This window comes from Acipenser ruthenus, chromosome 27 (assembly GCF_902713425.1).
Source record: "Acipenser ruthenus chromosome 27, fAciRut3.2 maternal haplotype, whole genome shotgun sequence".
Classification (NCBI taxonomy): Eukaryota; Metazoa; Chordata; class Actinopteri; order Acipenseriformes; family Acipenseridae; genus Acipenser; species Acipenser ruthenus.
The window spans coordinates 18,457,746-18,480,215 of NC_081215.1; the positions used below are offsets into that span (position 1 = coordinate 18,457,746).

The window sequence follows — 22,470 nt, forward strand, 5'->3', positions numbered from 1 at the left end:
CAAGCATTGAGCTGAGAATCTCATACTGGAGTCCACTGGGCTTTTCTTATTTGTTGATCATTATTTTAGTGTTGGGTTGATGGATGTTGGGGACTGACTTATTACACAACGGGCTTGGACATGCATAAGAAGGGACCTTAGGGGGTGAGGAAGCTGTTCAGTCTCAATTCTTTGCTTTTTCTTTTTGAGACTGCATGCAAAGGTACCTATCTGCAAATTGCGTAATGGTTTTGTGATGCAGGGCTTTATCACAAAGCATAATGCCTTTTCAAAATGTTTTTATGAATAAAATGAAGTTGAAGCTGTTGTTAAAGAAGCCATCTAGAATAGTATTATGAATATCAAACAGTATTTTATTCAAAAAAACTCATGAGTGCTACTGGAGAGAGGGCTAAATGGAGATCACCACCCCAGTAAATACACTGTAACCACAGGTCAGCTTCATCCCAACTTCACACCAGCCCAAAGGTGTGATAAGAAGCCTTATAAAAATCATTTTCTTAAACAACCTCCACACAACTCCTTTACGCTCTGCTTTAAAAAGCTGGTTTCCTGGACATCTTTATTTTCGCTTTGACTCAGGTGAAGCTAATAGGTTTCTTTTGTTACACTGTTTCGGGCAGCTGGCAACTCTAAATGGAACTTTGTAAGCACGTGACAAAATAAGCCATTGGAGCAGGCTTCATTATGATTAGTCTTGAACACTTGTGCCTCTGCTGCATACTGCACATAGCACTGCACTTTCAGTAAAGGGACCACTAACCTTTGGCTGCTTTTTGTTTCTCCTTTAGGACAATAAGCGCTTTCCTTTTTTCTGGGGTATTTCTTTTTCACTGTAATTTAAACACATTTATCTGGCTTGCTGCCAGAGCCTTGTGGGACTCCTGTATAGTGCAGTCTGTCAGTGTAGCTGAGATATGAAATTCCATCAGCTCTCTCCTCATTGCCTACTCTAATTGCTCCAGTGTCACTTCTGCTGCCGTGGCAACCACTGTTTTGTTTTTTTTTCTCCAATATTTATATTGCACCATCGTTAGAGGTTCTTAGGGATTTTTAAAATAAATTATTAGGCTTTTTGCAGACAGTCAGGATTCGGTGTTTAATTATTCTATCACTTTTGGAGTTTTGATATGTTGCGGCATCCTGTGAAATGCTCAGATCAGGTGGGAATCGCAGTGTGGCAATATATTGCAACATATAAAGTGCTCCACGAACGGGTATAAGTGAACACAAAATAAGCAGTAGTCTTATAGGATGTTTATAGGAAAAAAACAGGTTTGAGCTAACCATGTTCCATCACAACTGAAAAGTGCTTCTCTCTATACTGAATATAAATGTGAAAGTATGACATACAGGCGAGCAGACAAGGCACATTTATATAACCCCAGATTCAGACACTCTTAATAGCTTGTTCTAAAGAAGGTCCAAGTTTCATCACAACAGGGCAAGTGGTTAGCGATATCTGCAAACTAAATGTGAAAGCAAAGTGTGAAATACATATGTGCACCCGTCTACACAGTATCCCTGTCACTGGGTGCAGTATATGTATCCCCAGCAGGGAATAATCAACAAACAAGCAGCCCTAGTCTTTATAATTCAATCACTTTACAGCCTTCTCAGGATGTATTAACATTGCACCACAGTGACCCCTGCTGGCACAGACACAGCCCAAAGTTGCCCTGTGGCTGACCCCTACCAGAACCATTATCAGGGCATGGTGTTACCAGCAACAGCAATACAAAGGATTGGCAGTTGTGATACTGTAGCTAGCTGGTACTGATTCTGGTACCATGGAACTACAAAATAATACTAGAGTGTGATATCAATTGTATATGATCATTTGAAAATGTTACTCATTCTAACAATGGCAGCCACATATCATCGTAGTTGTACACACTGCAACTACTGCATTTTGAAATGTGGTGAAATGGCATACCATTAAAATCATTTTGTCATTGAGCACCTGTCAAAGACCAGGGGAACTGGCAGTTGTGATCTGCAGATTCTGCACTAATTACGCTTCAATAAAAGTTCCAGTTCTCCCCAACAGCATGTGAAGAAGTCTGGTTAACGGCCTGGAAGCTCAAAGAACTGTCTTGTGCTAGTATTGTATTTTTTTAAATTTTTTTTTAAATTTTTTTATTTATTTTTTTATTTTTTTTATAAATGTAGTCGTCGCCAATTATTTTTACCCTGGTTTTCACCCCAATTTAGCATGCCCAATTATTATCTGTATCCCCGGCTCACCGCTCGCAACCCCCCCGCCGACTCAGGAAACGGAGGCTGAAACACGCGTCCTCCGAAACGTGCTCCTTCCAAGCCGTCATTTTTCGCACTGCAGATCCACAGCAATGCTACCAGACCTATAGTGCCGGAGGACAACACAGATCTGGCGGCTCCGCTGCAGAGCCACAGGCGCCCTATCGGCCACAGGGGTCGCTGATGCGCGGTGAGCCGTGGATTCCCCTGCCGACCTAAGCCCTCCCTACCCGGGCAGCGCTCAGCCAATTGTGCGCCGCCCCCTAGGAACTCTCGGTCACGGTCAGCTGTGACATAGCCTGGATTCGAACCAGCGATCTCCAGGCTATAGGGCACATCCTGCGAGGAGCGCCTTTACTGGATGCGCCACTCGGGAGCCCCCCGTGCTAGTATTGTATTATTCCCACTGGCTTAGCTTGTGTAAAGTGCAAGTCTGTTTAAACTTCTTCAGTCAACAAATCAAATGTATGAAATATTGTAAAATATGCCCAGACCAGTTTCAATTCCTACTGCTTGGAACCTGATTTTTTTTTTTATACACCCCTGGGATGGAAATTTACCAAAGCATAAATGTCCTATTTTTAAATCCCTGATATGAAAAATAAATAGCGCACTAAAGCTGAGGGATATTTGATTGTGACATGCCTGGGTCCCAGGGAGGGAGACTCTGCAAGCAGAACGACCCAGTGCAGAGAGGTAGGGCTCGGTGCCCTAAAATAGTGTGGTGGTGCAGGGGAATGTAAACAGGTTCAGGAATTTTATCACAGGATAATGGAATGGTGAAGCCAGCAAATCGAATTTGTAGAGCACAGTACTTCAACACTATTAAACACACAGGCAAATTCAAGAGCCAGCTACTGCAATATGCAATAAAAAAAATATTAACGGAACAAATCTAGCAAGCAATTGTTTCTTGCTAGTTTTAACCATTACACGTGTTGTATTTCTTTGCACCTGTAAACTGCACAGATGAGGTATTGTTATAATGTATTTAACCAGGATAAAGACCCTTTGAGATATACAGCATCTCATTACCAACGGGGTCCCGGTTAGATGTCGACATATAGAAAGGGACAATAGTGAAACACTGTGTTAGCCTATTTTTGCAAACAATGTACGCAACTTTAAAAAGCATTTTTTAAGATAATCATTCTATCACTAAAAATACATTTAGTTTGCAAATTACTGGAATATGTAAGGTATATTCTTTCTGAATTTGGGCTAGCTTGAATCTGCCACCCACTAGTAGACTCTTTATCCAGATACATACTGAAATCAATTGATTTGTTGTGCAGATTAGAGCTAATTAAACAATGGGAGGGAATAGTTGCCATCAGGCAGCATAGGCACTAAAGTTTTATGAATTGCACTATAAATAAGGTCTACAAAATAGGATACCAGTACATTTTATAAATCCAGCCCACTGTTCACAACTTTAATTGCAGTTAATCTGCTTCACTCTGCTCGTATTTCAAAGCTGTTGTTAACTGTTCTTATAAAGTTCAATCATTTTTTATGCACTTTTGCTCTTTGAGCCAAATTGACTTACGGGTCATTTGGTATATCCCAGTAATGTAATCAGGAAGCACCCAACTTCACCTGTAATAAAAGTGAGTAGCAACTACAGTTCTATATCTGTTGAGTGTCATCTAGTGCACAAAGACTTCATTAGAATTCTGAACAACAATACAATTCTTTCCTGGAGTGTGAACTATAAATTCCAAAAAAGGCAAATCAGTTCACATTTAGGAAAAAAAAAATCAATCAAACTTCCACTGGATTTTCTTGTTTTTTAAATGTTTTCTTTACAGGGCTCTTTTGGAGCAGCTTGAAAATGTCCACTACAGCTTGAAAAGTAGCTTACCCTTACTACTGCTGCAAGTCACTTGCACAAGTATGTCGATTTGCCTGACAGAATGCAATGCAGGGTGGAATCTGCTTTCGGGGAACTAGGCGGTCAACTAGGCTGTGGAAGACTTCAGTAAACAGACAAGAACAAACCATTTTTTACAAACCCCAGTAGAACCATTATCAGAGCACAGCATTACCTCAACACAATGGATATGGAACACATATTGTACCACAGTACTGCAATGGACACCAGTGTTTTATTGGTTTATGTCTTAGCTTTCTACCAATGGCTCATACCCTTATAACTAGCCTAGCGATAGCACTGAAGCATTAAGGTACGACAGGGGGTGGGTTAACATGAGATAACCGCACACTGAGGGCAAAGAGGCGGGCCTTTAACCCCTCAGTGTGTGGTTATCTCATGTTAACCCACCCCCTGGAGTGCCTAAATGCTATTATAAATCGAATTTAAAATTACTATATTTATTTATTTTTTTAAATTAACACAGCAAATTAAAAAATATATATATATGTTCAATAACAGTAAATATCACTATGCACAAAAAATACATTTGTTTAAACGATGTTTAAATTAGTTTAAACATGTATTTATTTTTATATATATATAAAATTATATATATATAAAATAGGGCAGCTGGCTCTTTGAGCTAAAATATATATATATATATATATATATATATATATATATATATATATATTAACATACGTTTAATTGTAAATATAGCATGTATTTATTAAAATGTTAAGTAGAGATTTGTTTAGCTTCTCCAGGTCTGCAGGAGTTATTGGGGATAGTGTGTTGCTTTGTCATTTCCACTTTTTTAATTACTGCTACGAATACATTATAGCTGTTTTAAATGCAGCATCTTTCGCTAAATTACTTTCTGCTGTACAGTGGATCGTTCAAAAAGTGAATGATACCGGCTCGCAGTCTGATAAAGCTGGAAATGCTGTACTGCTCTCCATCTTTATTTCTTATGAAAGCATAACATTGCGTAAGGAGACTGTTCAGTTCTTCCTGAGAAAGTAAATGAAAGGTAACAGGTTTACCTTTTTCTTGAAGCCAGTTTTGCATGATGTTCACAGCCCATCTGGAAGCTTTTATTGTGTTTTTTTCGTTTCATTCAAGTTAAAGTTGATTTAGTTCTGCTTCTGTTATTCCACTGAGCCGTTTCTCTTTTTAAGTAAAGTTCATTACTGGTACAGGTACTTTGTGTACTTATGAAATAAATCCCAATTGAGATCAAAGTTTTATTGTGGCACATAATTTGATCTCAAGAGCACTTAACTGTATCTAAATGATAACTCTCATATGCACTACCCTCTGTCAAGTATTGTGACAGATGAATACATAGAGAAGGACTGGGATGGGGCATTGTTGCCTGTTTACCTGTACTGAGACCCCTTGCTTGCTAAATATCTTGGCAGATTTTTGTTATAGAGACTGCAAAGAGTGGTATGAGAACCCTGCTGTCCCGTCCTTCATTGGCGGGTTTGGAGAATCCTCGTCAGAATGTGATAGAAAGAAAACTTGCAGTATGAGACAAGCAGAAATATCAGGAGTGTTCACTTATACATCTTTTCACATACAAAACCAGTGTTTACAGGAGGATCCACCTTGCATTCACTATTATACTTAATAGCAAATGGGACATTTGATGCTAATGACTAAAATAGTTGTATAAAAGGTTATTGATTGGTTTTATTCAAGTGCTGCCTTTCATTTATTGTACTTACAGCTGGCTGGAGCACTTTCCCAATGGTGTTCAGTGCCAGCTGCACCTGCTAGTTAGGGCTACTCCTTCACAAACTCAAATACAATTATTGTTCTGTGCACTGAAATTAACTGGCACCAAATGTAGCTGATATAAATATATATTACGGTACTGTTCAGCTATAATATAGTTACAATGCATTTAGAACCTGGTGTATACACTATGCTCCAACATAGGACATAGCTTTGTAGCAATGTTCCTTGGTGCATAAGCTCCCACAATTATTGCAAGTTTTACATATATCACATCTAGAGAACTGCTTATTCAGTTGAAATGGAACTTGCTGAGAGTTTCACAATCAGGGAAGCTTGCAGTTGTACAACAATGGTGTAATGCAACCCTGTACTTAGGGCACCACTATGTTGTATTTATATCTAAAGAACCATTTATCCAATTGTAATAACCAGCTATTGAGCGTTTCCGAATCTGTGCGCATGTCCCACTTAGATCTCTACATGTACAGGCAGTGGATGTAGGTCATGGTCAGCTTTTTCATGACAGTGAAAGCTCTAATTTTGCATTTACAGCCGTGGTGGGTGATGTATGTTATTAACAAACACGTTTTATTACAATAACCAGGCATGCATATTAGGAAAAAAGACACATCAGTGAAATATTATTATATCTAGGAAGGAAACTGTTCATTGTTATTAAAGTCACGTTATTGTTTTATTCTCTGCACTTTATATTTACAGTGCGTAATCTTAAATCCTTTAAATGCTTAATGTGTACACATTTTACCATTGAGGCATCTCAACATGAAACAAGCTTCCAAAATGGATTTTTCCTGTTGACCTGAGGGCTCGTCACTGAATGACTGGCTGTGAGTTACTCCTGCTGTAAACTCCGATTTTCCTGCCCTTCATTGTTCTTTGCTGCACTGTTCTCCTGTGGCACGCATACACTACAGATGCACATTCGAAAACCTTTATCATTGTGAAAGGTTAGCTAACCATACTGCTTTAAAAATCAATACAGCTCTCCAATTTAACTTCCTCAGAGAACCAGAGACTGAATACGGTTAGATTAAGCAGCTTGTCCTCTTTTAAGAGAGGCTAGATTTGTATCACGCATTCTTTCTGCAGTTTTAGTTTTTTATTGCCAATAGTACAGTTTATGTTTGGAGCTGATAAGAACTAACAGGTGACATTCGGAATGAATTTGTCTAATCCCCTTAAGTCCAAGGGAGAATTCACAATGAAATGCTGTACAGTACTTCATTACAGCTCGCAGGACTAGCAGTGTATTATGGTGAGGTCTCAAACTGGGACTGAGTGTGCAATCTCAGTTGCATATATGAATTAGAAAATAGTGCTAGGACGGGTGATGTGTGCATGCAAAGTAAAAGCAGTGTAACTCCTCCCCCAATATTTTAACATACAGTACCATTGGTGTCACAGCAGTATGATGAACCAATACATATTGGAAATCCACTGCAGTACCATGGCATACCAATAGCAAACAGCGTGTTACTGTATTAGTGCCACAGTCCAACATTAATTGGCTCCAAATCCATTGTGTTGCTACTGCAGGTAATCATTAGCTATGTGTGGTTGTGTGAGAATGGAAAACTTGACAAATAGAAACAGCTTGAGAAGCTGGATTTGAACCTTGAGTACCTCAAAATACTGCACCATGCAATCCCACCACTGGAAGACTGGATGATGCAGGCAATAGATACACCTATTAACATTTGTGGTGGCGGTCAAGGCTGGCCAGCAGCAGAAATAGCAACCAAGACACAGAAACTGCAGTTAAGCGTTTTTGAGCACTTTTATTATTTACAAAACACACAGGAACAAAATAACAGTTTGAACAAAAACACTACACACACACACACACACAGACTTCTTCAAATAAACAAAACAGCACTCAAGCACAGCTATCACAGTACCTTTCACACTCTTTTCACTGTTTCATTCCTTCTCAGCGCCACACTCTCCTACACAACACACACCAAACATGAATTCCTTTGTTCCTTTTATAGGGTGTGACCAGGGGTAATTGACAATCAATCATTCAATTGCCACCTGGCCACATTACACACTTTTCCAATCACACCTCAATCCCTTAATTAAACAATGAAACACAATTTCATCACCACACATCCAAACCCATGTGCACCCACATGCAGAGCAGAGACTCTGCACACATTCTGAAAAGACAGTCCCTCTTTGCAACACTTCAGAAGAGGAATCGATGTTTCACAGGGAAATTAATAATGCACCCAGATGGCTGGTTAAAATCAATGCAAGGTGTCAGCCGGTGAGGCATTTTTCAGGGAGTATTGGCGCACAGTGGCCCACTGTGTCAAGAGAGTGACAGACAAGGAGTGAGGAATGACAGGGCCAGCCAGCTCCTCCACCCAGCCAGGTGAGGGAGATCCCTACACTGACACAGCCAGAGGAAAAACCTCCCACACTAACCAAGCACAGTCTATACCTAGTCGTAATGAGAAGAAAACTGGGAATACTGATCTGATCCCAGAAAAAATAGAATTTTTTTAATGCAAAAAAATCAGGACATAATTAAATGATGATAGTAATTGATAATATTAAGCGGGCTTCGCTGTGTTGAAGTTGTAGCTCCCTGTTGCTAGTCTTTGGTGTCATGATGGACAATAAATACAGCAGATCGGACAGTTTTATTTATGACAGATAGTAGGCTTCAATATTAGAAGATAAAAAATAAAAAAAAAGCCAGTATTATTTCTTAGCTGCTAATGCAGAACGCCAATGCAACTTACAAAATTAAAAATTAAAAAGTCTGACATGAAACTGGGAACCAGGCAAAAGCACAAGTTTGACTTGAAACGAGTCTGCTAGGTTGCCAAATCTCCTGTTATCTTGGTGTGCTTTTAAGAAAATTCTGATATTTCACAGTGAAGCCATGATGAAAAGTAAGATTCTTGTGGTCATTTCCACTTGGAGGCCCCTTCAGCCCCTCCCCTCCAAACCCAGGTTTTGATGTGTTTCAATAAAGTGACAATTTTAGGAATGAAATCAACGGCGTTCATTTAAAGCTGTAGATCCCCTTGCACTTTCTACAAGGTATATCATATTTTTGGTTTTAACCGATAAAAAACGATAAAACAACCCTGATACAAAAAAAAAAATTAATTGGTGTATGTCCAATAAACACCGGAAAAACACTGGAAATGGTTACTCAATTCACGCTGACTTCACCCCTTTCTCTGTCGGAAAAACAAAAAAAAAAATACAAAAAATATATATATATATACAGACGTGCTCAAATTTGTTGGTACCCCTCCACAAAAAATGAAGAATGCACAATTTTCTCTGAAATAACTTGAAACTGACAAAAGTAACTGGCATCCGCCATTGTTTATTCCATATTTCATAGAAATCAGACTTTGCTTTTGATTTTTTATTCAACATAATATTGTAAATAAGAAAACAAATGAAAATGAAAATGGCATGGACAAAAATGATGGGACCGCTAACCTAATATTTTGTTGCACAACCTTTAGAGGCAATCACTGCAATCAAACGTTTTCTGTAGCTCTCAATGAGACTTCTGCACCTGTTAACAGGTAGTTTGGCCCACTCTTCCTGAGCAAACTGCTCCAGCTGTCTCAGGTTTGATGGGTGCCTTCTCCAGACTGCAAGTTTCAGCTCTTTCCATAGATGTTCGATAGGATTCAGATCAGGACTCATAGAAGGCCACTTCAGAATAGTCCAATGTTTTGTTCTTGTCCATTCTTGGGTGTTTTTAGCTGTGTGTTTTGGGTCATTATCCTGTTGGAGGACCCATGACCTGCGACTGAGACAGAGCTTTCTGACACTGGGCAGTACGTTTCGCTCCAGAATGCCTTGATAGTCTTGAGATTTCATTGTGCCCTGCACAGATTCAAGGCACCCTGTGCCAGGCGCAGCAAAGCAGTATGACATACCAAAGGCATGCAAGTATACATGATAAAATAGCTTTTAATTTCATCACTTTTCAGGAGGAATGAAGCATTATTTCAATGAGCTGTAAGGGTACCAACAAATTTGAGCACGTCTGTATATACTTTCCCAGTGCAGTTGGGCATTGTTGTCCCTCCTTCCTGACTTGTATCTCGCATTGATTTGTTCTACTGAGTGGCAGCAAATTCCTACATTTCTATTGGAGGATTGTACACGCTTGCAAGATTTAAAACAAGATTACAATTTAACACAGAGCATTGTTCTTGCTCACAAGACTTAAAGCTATATTACAGTACGATAGGGTTGATTTACAAGCTTGTGGAAATTAAAACAGACTTGCAAATTGTGGCGAAATGTAAAAAAAAAAGCCGAAACACACAAACCCCCCAGAAGAATATGCCCATGACCATAAGGATTTAGTTGTGGAAGACAGCAAAGGAAAGAAAGTACTAGTGTGCAAGTACTGTCAAGTTACTATACATATTGTGACAGACAAAAACGCCCAAGAATTTTGGAAAGTAACCTAAAACAATAATTTCTTAAGTACAGCGGAGGTTGACATTGATATGTTCCTGCTGCTATTTTAATGATGGATCTAGATACCACCCCCTTTGACTGCATTAATCCTTCTGGGGGGATTTGTTCACCACCTTATTGAATTAGCTTCAAATGCCATTTCCATTGCATTTTTATATTCCCTTCACTTTCTGGAGGTTCTGTTGCTCTAATATTGAATTATTATCCTTTACCTCTCAGTCTGTCTTCACCAGGCTTTGTTAGCATACTGAACCCAAATGTGAACAGGCCCAATGCAGTTCTAATCCACAGCTGTGTCTGTGGTGCTATATCCTGTAACCTGATTCAAACTTTGTTTTAAACTGGAAGTCCGATTAATTAAAAAACAAATTCCTGTTGCATTTGCAGTAAAAAGCATGCAAGATGTGAGAGCAGAATTCTGTAGGCAATCAGAGACACCTCCTCCTGTGAAGGGCTACGAGTCATGCAATTAGCATGTCTTGGAAAATGTGACAAATTTACTTCACTGAGCAGCATTGATCATGTCTGGAATATCTGAGTGGATAACAGAGCATTCTTCACAGGATGCTGGCTTGTGGCTTTGAAGGCACCTTGCTGGTTTCTGAGCATGGAAATCACTGGTGGAATTCTGTTGTCAGAATGCCAGAACTCATTTTTCAGCAAAAGGACTGCCCAATCAAGTGTGACCGAGGTCTGTTTGTCGAAAGATGTGAAAAAGTTTCCACCTCTACCTTTAAACACAAACTCGAATACTTCAGCCCAAAAACAATTTTTTATCTGGTTATCTGTAGGGCCATTCTTTCTTTGACCTTGTTATTTTTGTATGTGTACTATTAATTCAAGATGTACAGCAGTACATAAAGACAACACTTAATATGTCACATGCCTGTAAAATACTGTAACTAATTACTCTGCTTTTAAATTGCTTTTCACGCAGTTGCTATTGTGCTGTTTTATGTTTATGTTCAAACAGTTATTGATTTCGGGAAAACACTGGCTCTAGTTATCAGTTGCTGCATCTTCATGGAAACATTCACCAGGTGAATTTGGAGCTGAGAAATCAAGGCCCTATTCACAATATGTTGCAGGCTGTTTTTAAACATTCTCTTAGATTAAACAGTGCGCTGTAAAGAACAATGTTCTTTTGTTTGAGTTTCATTAAAAGCTGAAAGATGGTCCTGCATTAATATCTCAGAATAATGATAGGGATGTTGAGATTCGTAAGTGTATGCTTAAACTAATAAAATACAATAAATCATTTTTCAAAAACAACACATTTTCACTGCTAAATGATTCTCTTTGTACGGCTCTGATAAAACTGCTGTATAATAGCTCTCCTAAAGACTGGAACAGACAATCAATATTCAAGTTTTGATATTCATTTAAGCTCAGTTCTATACTTATTAATACAAATTGGTTCCAAATGGCTGTATCAATAACAGATGTAGCATCAGGGGGTCAAGTGTCCAGTATCTAACTGGACAGTCCAGTATTGTAACTGTGTCACATACAGCTTGTCCTATCCACCTTGAAATGCAAAACAGATTTCATTGTAGTTTTCAACACTTCTTTGTATACAGACCATTTCATAGTTCATAATTAACATCAACTGATAAATCACTCTTGGCCTTGATAACAGTACTTACAGCAGGCAAGGTTGGTTAAGTTGTGTCAGTGTTATCTTTCTGTATAGTTTAATAGTATGGAAATGATGAGGCTGGTCATCACCACCTGAGAACATTCCTCTTTATGACTGTGCCTATTCCATCGAAACATGTTCATGTAGATATATTTTTCCAGCATAATTTTTCCACTGTTGCCAAATTAAATTAATGAAATGTGTATTGGTTTACAGATGTAAATAATGCAATTTGAATTTATTTTGATAAATGAATGTTTCTTGCAAAAATAATAATAATAATAATAATTTACATACTAAAAGGAATCCAGGAATGACAGCAAAAAGAATGTATTACTGGAGCCGAAACAGAATTCATATTCAGCATTCCATTTGCTGAGGAGACGTGTAGTTGTAGATTGCTCCGAGGTGGCAGATTGTAACAGTAATTTAAAATAATTTATATTGGCATACTGTTGCCATAACATTTATGGTGTTACAAATTATAATCACAATACAATTATATATTTGTTCTTTGGGTAAAACATTCTGAGGCACTTTATATTCAGCTAAATCAATAAAACCATTGTCTATCTAAACTGTAACCTGAAAGAAAAACTGTTCCGATGTATCTTTATAAACAACTAGTTGTTGTTATTTAGCAAAACCATTTCAAAAAGGAAAACTGCACCAAATATCATACCAGAAATAAACAACTTAACTATTTATTTTGGGAACTGCAAACAGCCTCAGGTTATATTCTTATTCACTTAAGAACTGTGATTGGTGTTTTTTCTTTTGAGAAGAAAATTGTGCTAATGACCATGAGGAGTAATTAGCTCTGATATTATATTCCATTGTGTTGACTGGTAATGCTGTGATATGCACATGGTTCAGTGGGGTTTATTCAGGGTAATAAACTAGGATTCTAATATCAATGTTTTTCAGTAGGGCTTGTCTATTTCATAACCTGGTCTTAAATTAAATCACTACAACGCATATGCCAGCAGGCTTGATTTTAATCCAGGCCCCTGACCTCATACATGCATCTGATAGAACATGAGGATTGGCTGATTTTCTATACTGCTATATTATTCTGCTTATTTCTGGTGGTAACGCACAGATCTAGTGAAACTGCTGAAACATTCAAAACAGCAACACAGGAGTGATTTTGCTGTGCTGCTGTGAAGTGTGAATTACGCCTCAAGAGTGTGGCCGGCTGAACAGCTTTCTAGGTTTTCTATTTTTGAGTACACCATTAGCAGGCTCTGTGGATTAGGTCTGCACGGTATCACAGGGTTTATAAAGTTATTTGAATTTTTTCTATGATATTGTGAATTTGATTTCAAGCATTAGAGGTAATAAGACTCCTTCTGACCTACAGCATAAAATGGGCAAGTGGGTATCATAACCTGTAGTACAGGAAGTGGTGGTATATTGCTGAGCCAGGAAGAATTGTCATCACCAGTCAGAACTAAATTAGGAAAATTAAAAGATCAACTGCAAAACAATGGGAATGGTGTTACACTTTTAATTAATTAGGTAGCCCAGTGTTATGTTTGATCCGTATGACAGTACAGTATGTGTTTCGTTGAAACAGCTGATCTAATAACCACCCCATTCCTAGTAACCACTAATCCATTCAGACAAGCTTGTGGTCCATTAATAACCCATCAAGTCAATCAATTCCAGCTGTGGTAATAAGGCCTGCTTACTATTGCTAATGGATTTGCCTTTTTTTACGATTACAAATCATTTAACAGCCATCCTGTTTTTTTTTCCCCCCTAGCAGTGAGTACAGCACTTAAAATGCTGCCCTCCACTGATTCTTCCTAATTAGGCTACCCCTGCGTCTCCCGCTAAAAGTGAGTGTGATTCAGATGAATTCTGGCCTCCTGAATGGCAATAGAAGAGCTCAGTGAATCTTACTAATTGGAGGTTGGAGGAGCCCCTAGTCAGGACACAAGGGTGCTATTCACATGACGGCACCATACGTCAATACAAATGGTTCCTTTCTCCAGCCCTGCTGCTGAGTGGCAGATGGGCATGGCATTATTATACAAGCTAAGTCCCAACGGCCTTTCTCCTGCTGCCAGTCCACAATCTTACTGTGCCTAGCCATCAGACAGCTCAGGGACAGAGTACATGACTTCTATCCAACAGGGGTTCCTTCAGTTCTGTCAGCTTCACCTAATGCAAGTCTCCTGTCTTAACTTAAAAGTCAGGAATGCCATGTTAGTAACATACACCCCTTGCCACGGCTATAAATACAAAATTCAAGCTATTAGTATCATGGAAAAAGTACATCAATATCATCTGCTGTATCACATAAATGGACAGATGGAGAGGTTCTTCCAAATATGCCCAGTTTATGATACTCTCAATAACATACGCATCCCCAGTAGGTTTAGTCAGTCACATAAGAAACAGAACTTTTACACAAACATGTTTGCTACACATGGTCTAATTTATATCCAATCTCTGGTTTTTACAGAGGTGCTCAAAAGTACTGATACCCATCAATCTTTGCAATGCAAAATTATCCAATTCAGTTTGCAGCATGGTTGATTTTTTTTTTTTTTTTTTAATTCAGGTGTTGTAGGTATAAACACTATAATTATGCAAAAAATGAAAGAAAACAGTTTATGACAATTTGTTTTCAAAGTTGTTGAAATATAATTTTTGACAATTTTCGCTTCATATCCACAATTACTTTACACACATGAGATACATTTGATCAACCTCTAAAATCTGCATCCTCCACAATTAAGTCTTTTTTATGGGTTTCCAATGGAAAGAGGATTGCTACTGTATGTGGCAGCACACTGGATACACAGGTTTAGTTACAGTTCATACAGTACATAATCTGAGTTATGAAAGCATTGAGTATTTGCTGTAATTTAAAGGGTATTTTATGCACCTCTAAGCTTGACACTTAAAACAAAACAAAACTAATCCCCAAATCCCAGAGTGTGAATAACAAGTACTGTGCAATGGTGCTTATTTTCTGAAAGTAGTGTAGATAAGATCAACCTAAACAGAAAATAGCGATGTTGGAACGAACAGAAAGCTTTCATTTTCACACCAAGATGTGTGTAACTAAAATGGTACGGTCAACCAAGACACAATTGGAAGATAACTTGGGGTGTGATTATTATTATTATTTATTTCTTAGCAGACGCCCTTATCCAGGGTGACTTACAATTGTTACAAGATATCAGATTATTTTTACATACAATTACCCATTTATACAGTTGGGTTTTTATTGGAGCAATCTAGGCAAAGTATCTTGCTCAAGCGTACAGCAGCAGTGTCCCCCACTGGGGATTGAACCCACAACCCTCCGGTCAAGAGTCCAGGGCCCTAACCACTACTCCACACTGCTGCCCGGATATGGCCAAGCCTGTGGGTGACCAGATTCTTTTAGTTTCCAACATGTTGATGTTGTTTTAAAGAGAGCATAATCAGCTTGTGAATAGAGAATCTTTTCTAATTCCTTTCTATCTCTTTTCCTTACCCCCTGCTCGTCCTCTCTGCTGTCACGTGAGTCGCCAGGCTTCCTGTGATTGGACGATGCGCGGGAGTCTCTGTTCCGACCGCCATCAGTCCCTTCATTCGGCTTCTCACCATCTGAAGATCAAACACACAACATGATTAGCAGTGGCCTGTTTACTGTTCAAAAGATAATGTCTTATGTCAAAAATGTAAAGCAGACAGTGATTTTAAAAGTACCCAAGCAATCTACATCCACTAGCGTGTTATATTTTAGAGATACTGGCGTCTAATATTTTAGACGCCAGTATCTCTCATTGAGGACATCAGTGTCTTTCTATTATTCCCTGAACATGATGATAGCTTCTCTAGGGCTGTGTAGCTGTGGTTCAGTACTGCATTAAAATAAAATAAAGAATTGCTTATGTCAAGATCAGAAGATACAGAATTATCTTAGGATCTCTACGTTTTGTGTCGAGATCTTATTAATTATCAGTGGATCGCTTTTCCATTTGGTTTTTTAATTTGTCGCTGGAAATAGATATTTTTTCCCCATCGCTTATGGCTGCTCATCGAGCCTTCGAAACGTCAGATCGAGCGACAAAGCGTTGACACAGTATTACCTACTGTGAAGCAAACAGACACAGAAATAACATCTGGTGCTGGCAATCTGACTATGAGTATGGATTACAAAGAAATGTCTATTATCTTTTCTAAAACAAATGTGGAATTATGTTTGTTTTTAGTTTTGTGACAGAAGTCAACATGGTGTAGCACAGGCAGATAGAACTCTTTAACCACATAATTCTTTACTTTTCTACTGTATATTTAGCAACGTCACTTTCCACTACACCCAGTTTTCACACAGTACTGATCATCCCCCATTAACTGGCTGATCACAAGGCTGGGTTCTGTTCACACACAAGGCTCCCCTATCCAAACCGATTGAAAAATAGCAATATATTCCGTTCCTGATCAATATACTGAAGAAGACACTAGAACATTTGTCTGCTTGACTTCAGACAGCCACAGATGAACAATACAATACAAATGTATTTTTATATAGGTCCTTTCACTTCATGGCATCCCAGAGTGTGTGAAAGGCGCTATATAAAAATAAACAAGATAATTCATATGAACAACACACTCCAGCTACATCCAAGTATATAAAATCACATTATATAAGTATGTTTTCAATTCAGCCGGTACAGTTAAAAATGACACTGCATTGGGAATTCAAATACTGTACGTGGGCACCAATATGGAGGGCTGCCGTATTGTATTGCACATGTGTGGACCCTTATGCACTGCAAATTATTTTTTACAAAACTTCTACAAACTTTAATCATACACCTTCCTAAGCACAGTGAATGAATACATGGCGAGCATGTGTAAAATCTAATGTTTGTCTTTAGCCTCTTTTTAACAAAGTTGCACCTCTGTGCTTATCACCAGAGTCTCCTAATGTAGTCAAATACAGGTGCAGGGAGCTTAACAGCCCTTGAATATTAGCACATGTAATGCACTCGCTCGCACACTGTGTCTTCAAAGAAAAAAGAGAGGCAAATCAAATAATTAAAGGCTGCAGAAACCCTTTTATTATATCTTTCCTCACAAAGCAAATCTGAGAGTATTAGTGTAGCAGCACAAAGAGCCACTATCTTCAACGCTGCAGTACGTACTCCACAACCACGTCACAATTTATAGCGTTTCAATGAAAGATAATAGCAACCAATTACAATTCAGTACAATTCAGACAGCTAAAGTAGTCCAATGATCAGAAAATGAACAGGCTAGTGTCTTTCAATCACATCAGAGTTTGTTCCAACTGCCAGCCAGTGCTGTGCGACTACATTATTCCACTGGGATGGCAGAGGTAGCGAGGGCTTCAGAAGCTACTAGCATTTGGAATGGCGGCTCTTCCTCTAGAGATAAAAATTGGAAAGTAAAGGCTTGCTAACTAAAACATTTTTTAAAAATTTTACACTGAACAATGATCCCTGGGTGTCTGTTTAGCGTATTTGTTAACTTTTTACTGTCTACAAACCCAATATAACTGCATTCAAATTCTCAGTGTGGGTGTTCAAATTATCCCTGTAAAAATGTACGCTATTAAACCACAAGTATAACGAATGAGATGCTATTTATGGCCTAAATTGTCTCAGTGCTTATTATGATTAAATGCTGGTTATACAGAGCTCATAAAGTATAATTAGAAATAATTGTTATTCAATAAATGGGCATTAAAGTTTATAATGCCTCGGCCGGGAGACCCTCTCTCAGCAAGATTAGGCCATTACTAAAATCAGGTGCTGTTGTCTTCCAGAGGGGCCAGAGCTCAACAAACGTCCCAGAATTCGTGTTGGTTTAGGGGGAGCTGTTCTGCAGGAGGAGCTGTTCTGCAGGAGGAGCAGTTCTGCGGTTAGGGGATGTGTAATGCTATATTTTTCGGAACTCCGCTACTTACTCTTTAAGTAACACTGACATATTGTACATTCTATTTTATATAAAGCACAAAGAAATCAAATAGCAAATGAAGGCTCCAGCCACGGGTGTGCAAAATGTGTTCAAGGGTGATAATTTAGAATTAGTGTGGAGAATTAATGTCGGTGTTAGTTGGTGAAGGTATGTGTTTTGAGGTGTTGTTTAAATGCTGTATATATAAAGAATTATGGTTGGGGTGTAGGGGAGTTCATGTAGCCGTGTGTATTGTGTATGTTAAAGCAGTTGCTCGGTCTACAACCGCGGTATTTAAAATATATCTAGTTTTTGTTTGAATGTTTATTTTGTCCACCGTGCAGGTTTATTTTGTTCCTGTGTTTTGTAGTTGTAATTAAAGTGTGCATTTGCATTTAAACATGCAGCTTTTGTGTGTTTGACTCTCTTCCTGGTAGAAACAGCTTGCCAGTGACGTCATCCTGTTCACAGTCTAACAAAATATTAGTCAGATTCTTCCTGATTCCATGAGACGGTACAGTGCAGCAGCTATTCCCGTACCTTTCCAATAAATTCCTTGTTTTTACTGCATGAAACAATCCTCAAGTTGTTCCTGAGTTGGACTAGGATTCTTTCACCCTCAACACACAGTAGATAATCATGAAATTCTGCTCCAGTTCAATTTGCACCAGCTCATCCAGCATTCGCATTAAGGTGCCGTCAGCACTGACTACAGTCTCTGTGGAATGAATTTGTGAACAAAGCTCGACACAGTATCTGATTACTTTTCTTTATAAATCTATTTTGCCAGCTATTTACCCGTATAAAAAGATACTACTATAGTGCTGTCTAAAACCACTGTACTGTATGTTTTTACCTCTAATCAAATTGAGAATGTATTTCTTGCGTTCTCCTTGCGAGCTAAGCGAGTCAGGGTTTGTCATACAACGGGAAAAAGAAAGTACACCCTCAAGCTGAATAGACTCCAGTGCACCCTGATCCTGTACTCCAACAAGACATTTAATGAGCAATCAGGAGTGTAGAATATGTATGCTGAATAGGGGTGTGCCGATACTTGTATTTTCCGAGTACAGTACTTACCTTTAAGATGTATGTGTCGGCAGTTAGTAAATAAATCAATCCATTGTTCATTTCAAAACAAGAAGAGTTGACCTTCCATCACCTTAAAAATGATGTCAAATCAAAAGTACAGTATAAAAGGAAGGTAAGACAAATAATCAATTGAGTTTTTGTTATTATATAACAGTCAGATTGTTATTGATTGATACTCAATAACTGTGCAAATAAGGGAGACCGAGGGACCGCATTGTTTTGTGTTGAGTATTAACATGTTTTATTCTATTTAATTAAGACCTAAGAATTTCAAAAATGACTTGGAAAATACAAGTATTGACACAATCCTAATGCTGAAATCCCCAATTCAAGCACACTACTGACAGCAGACTATTTCCCAATAGAAGGTAGTTAGTAGTAGCAAGTTAATCCCACTAGTGGATTGGGAAATAGCCAGCTCCTAATGTGTGCAGGTGGAGGCAGACAGATGTTAGAGAAAACGCTACTGCGTCTGTTTGTTATTGCACACTGTGCACTGCTCCAGAAAGCAACAAAATATCACTTTCCCATAGACCCTTGCCATGGAAGGCACTGACCAAACAATACCATTTCCCTAACTACTGAGGAGAGCTAATCCCTTTTCCTCCAAAACAAAACAGTGAACACACAAGTTCAAAAATGTAAAAGAAAGTAAAATACTAGTAGCAGAAAAATAAAGAAAAGCACTCAGATCAGGGAAAAATTACCTCCCAAACACAGCCTTTTCCTCCAATGAAAAAGCTAGGCCCCTAATTCCTAAATTAGTTAGCAATTATCCAGCTGTAGCCAATTCCCTTCCCACAAATTAATTACATGTGGCTGGCAAAAGGTAGCCATCTTGGCTCCATGCTGTACCCCCACTCTTGAGCCAAGATGGCTGCCAGCCACAAAAACACGTTACTGTGCCCTGTCATACAATTGATACTAGTCTCCCCTGATGAAACTAAACACCTCTTGGCTGAGTACAGCTGTCCGCCAGACAGCCTTGCTGCAGCGATGTAGACGGGAAAGGGAGAAGGGGAGCTTGGGCAGCCAACTCTGCTATACTGAGCAAATACGTCTTCATCTTTCATATCTCTGTACATTCACACATTCCACTAAGTGTGATCTTTCAACAAGCTGCCACATAGTCACAGCTGTATATGTAGGCGCTGAAGGCCAGGATCTTGAAGGGAATCATGTACAAGGGTGCACATTTGGTGCTATGGTGCTAGATTCTAACACCTGGGTACCTCATATATCACCAGCAACAATACATCCTGGCACCAGTAGACATGTTTACAGGGAATTAAGTTCATTTAAGTTGAGGTCATGAAGGGCAAGGCAATGTTGCCTTCGTTGGGCATGAAAATTCAGGGGCACCAAGGCAGTTCTAGGGGTCAAAAAGGCAAAGAATAAATCCAACCCATGGGCACCAAGGCAATTTCATACTCATTCATAAAACAACAAGAACGAAATACAGAGCCTATTACTGAATTCAAACAAACACAAATCAATGTTTTTTGAGTGATTCATGCACTAATTGTTACAAAAATAAACTTTTGTCACTTTTGTCACTTTTCCATTGTACAAATAAAATGGTATAACATTTAGTGAAATGAAAAAACATAAAGGGTAATTTGGCAAAAAATAAATATTCAGGTTATTTTTACTAAACTCGGTCAGCCTGTCAACAAGAGCTAAATATAGCGCTTGTCTGTGTCCTGTAATTAAAGCCTTTGTAAAACCCTCTATGCCATGTGTTTCATAATTTAGGGTAAGCAAGTTCAACTGGATTTCATATAACATGTAGTCCGCTGGTGAAGCGAACGTTTAATCAATGCATTTTTAAATGTTAAAAATAGTATTCTTTCAGAAATCTAGATTTCACAGAGAATTGGAGATTATTCTTACACGGCACTGGTTCTAATTCATGGAAATCATGAAATCCTTGCTCACTGTGAAAAAATACAGCCTTAGTGATACAACAGCACTGTGACAGGGATGGCTGAGTGGTGACGTCAGACCAGAAGCAGGAACTGAACACACACAGGCAGTACTGGGGTGCAAAGCTGCAGGCTTTTATATTGGTGACCATCTCCCGATTAGCCTGGCCCCCTTTTATATGTGCAGGGCTCTCTCCTACCGTCCTGCCACAAGCCCAAATAAGCAATGTCAGTGAAGGGAAAGGTAAAAAAGATAAGATTTTCAGGAAAACTGGCTGAGGATTTACCCATGGCTGGAGTTTAACAGCGATAGCAGTGTCTGCGCAACTGTAGTTTGCTAACCACTGTGACCTGTACAACCTGTACAAACAACATGGCTTTGAATAAATAGAAATAGAAACGTCATCATGCAATGGAAAGTGCTCTGCATCACAATGATGAACAGCTGGATGTACATAATGTTAGATGTTTACATTTGAGAGACTTTATATAGTTTCACAGTTCTTGAAATTTACAGTTGCAATGGATTTACAGTTTTGTTATGGTGCATTGCTGGACACCGTAAGATGACGGTGTTGCAGCGGGTTGCAGGTTCGGGTCGGGTCCTGCAGTAACGGGTCTGGGTCGGAAGCGGGTCGTAAAAATTTTCAAAACGATTGTATCCCTGGTGTAAGTAAAAAAAAAAAAAAAAAAAAGTGTGTCTTTGTCTACTGATTTTGTGTTGTAATTATTATAATATGTACACTCCCACCTTTTATAAATAGTGTGTGTGGGAATACAGGGTTGGCAGGGAGGGGGTTAAACTCTTCCCTGCCAGAATACACGTGAGAATGTGGCTGGAGCCTGAATTGAATGATTGATGGTTAATTAGGCTCCAGCCACACGGTATATAAAGGGTACAAAATCCTTTGCTTGTCAGAGGTGTTTGGAAGGAGTTGGATGAGATGGGCCAGTGGGAATTGCTCAGTCTGAACAAGCCGAAGCATTGATTGTGAACAAAGGTGACGGCTGTGTTTTCTTTGAACTTTTTATTTTTGCCCTTGCGCCCTGTTTGTTTATTTATTGTTTAGTTTAGTTCTTTTGTTAATAAACATGTGCAACCAGAGCTTTCACTGCAGCTTTCCTTACTCTGAGTCTCATTCCTGACGCTATCCGGCCACAAACTGCCATTAACCTTTCCACCTGCAACATAGTGCATAGAACAAAAGCGTTATTCCTTACAGCAGATCCACCGAGGAGTGTTGGGGGCGGGGGATGGGGGGACAGGTTAATCGTTAAACTCTGGTGTGCCAGATATAGGAGGTTAGATAGGAGGTATGTTGAGGCCACAGGGGTACTTTAAAAATTCACTAGGATGTGATGTGACTACAACAGAAAAGGATAGAAAATGAATCTCTACAGCAACATGCACACATTAGTAAAGATGATATTTCACACTCAATTTTCTTTCTAAGACCATCTAAATCCTTTTGAACGGTACAACACTCCATGGGTTTGTACATTGTGGTCAGTAG

The 22,470-nt window shown here is 38.9% G+C and overlaps 1 protein-coding gene across 1 annotated transcript in view; it reads right to left on the reverse strand.

Moving 5' to 3' along the window:
- The window catches only part of LOC117432458 (N-acetyl-beta-glucosaminyl-glycoprotein 4-beta-N-acetylgalactosaminyltransferase 1-like), a 138,070-nt gene that overhangs the window by 74,731 nt on the left and 40,869 nt on the right, over nt 1-22,470 (reverse strand). The window contains exon 2 of the mRNA XM_059002225.1: nt 15,508-15,620. Coding sequence (XP_058858208.1) covers nt 15,508-15,620 — 113 coding nt within the window. The remainder of the gene's footprint in view (nt 1-15,507; nt 15,621-22,470) is intronic.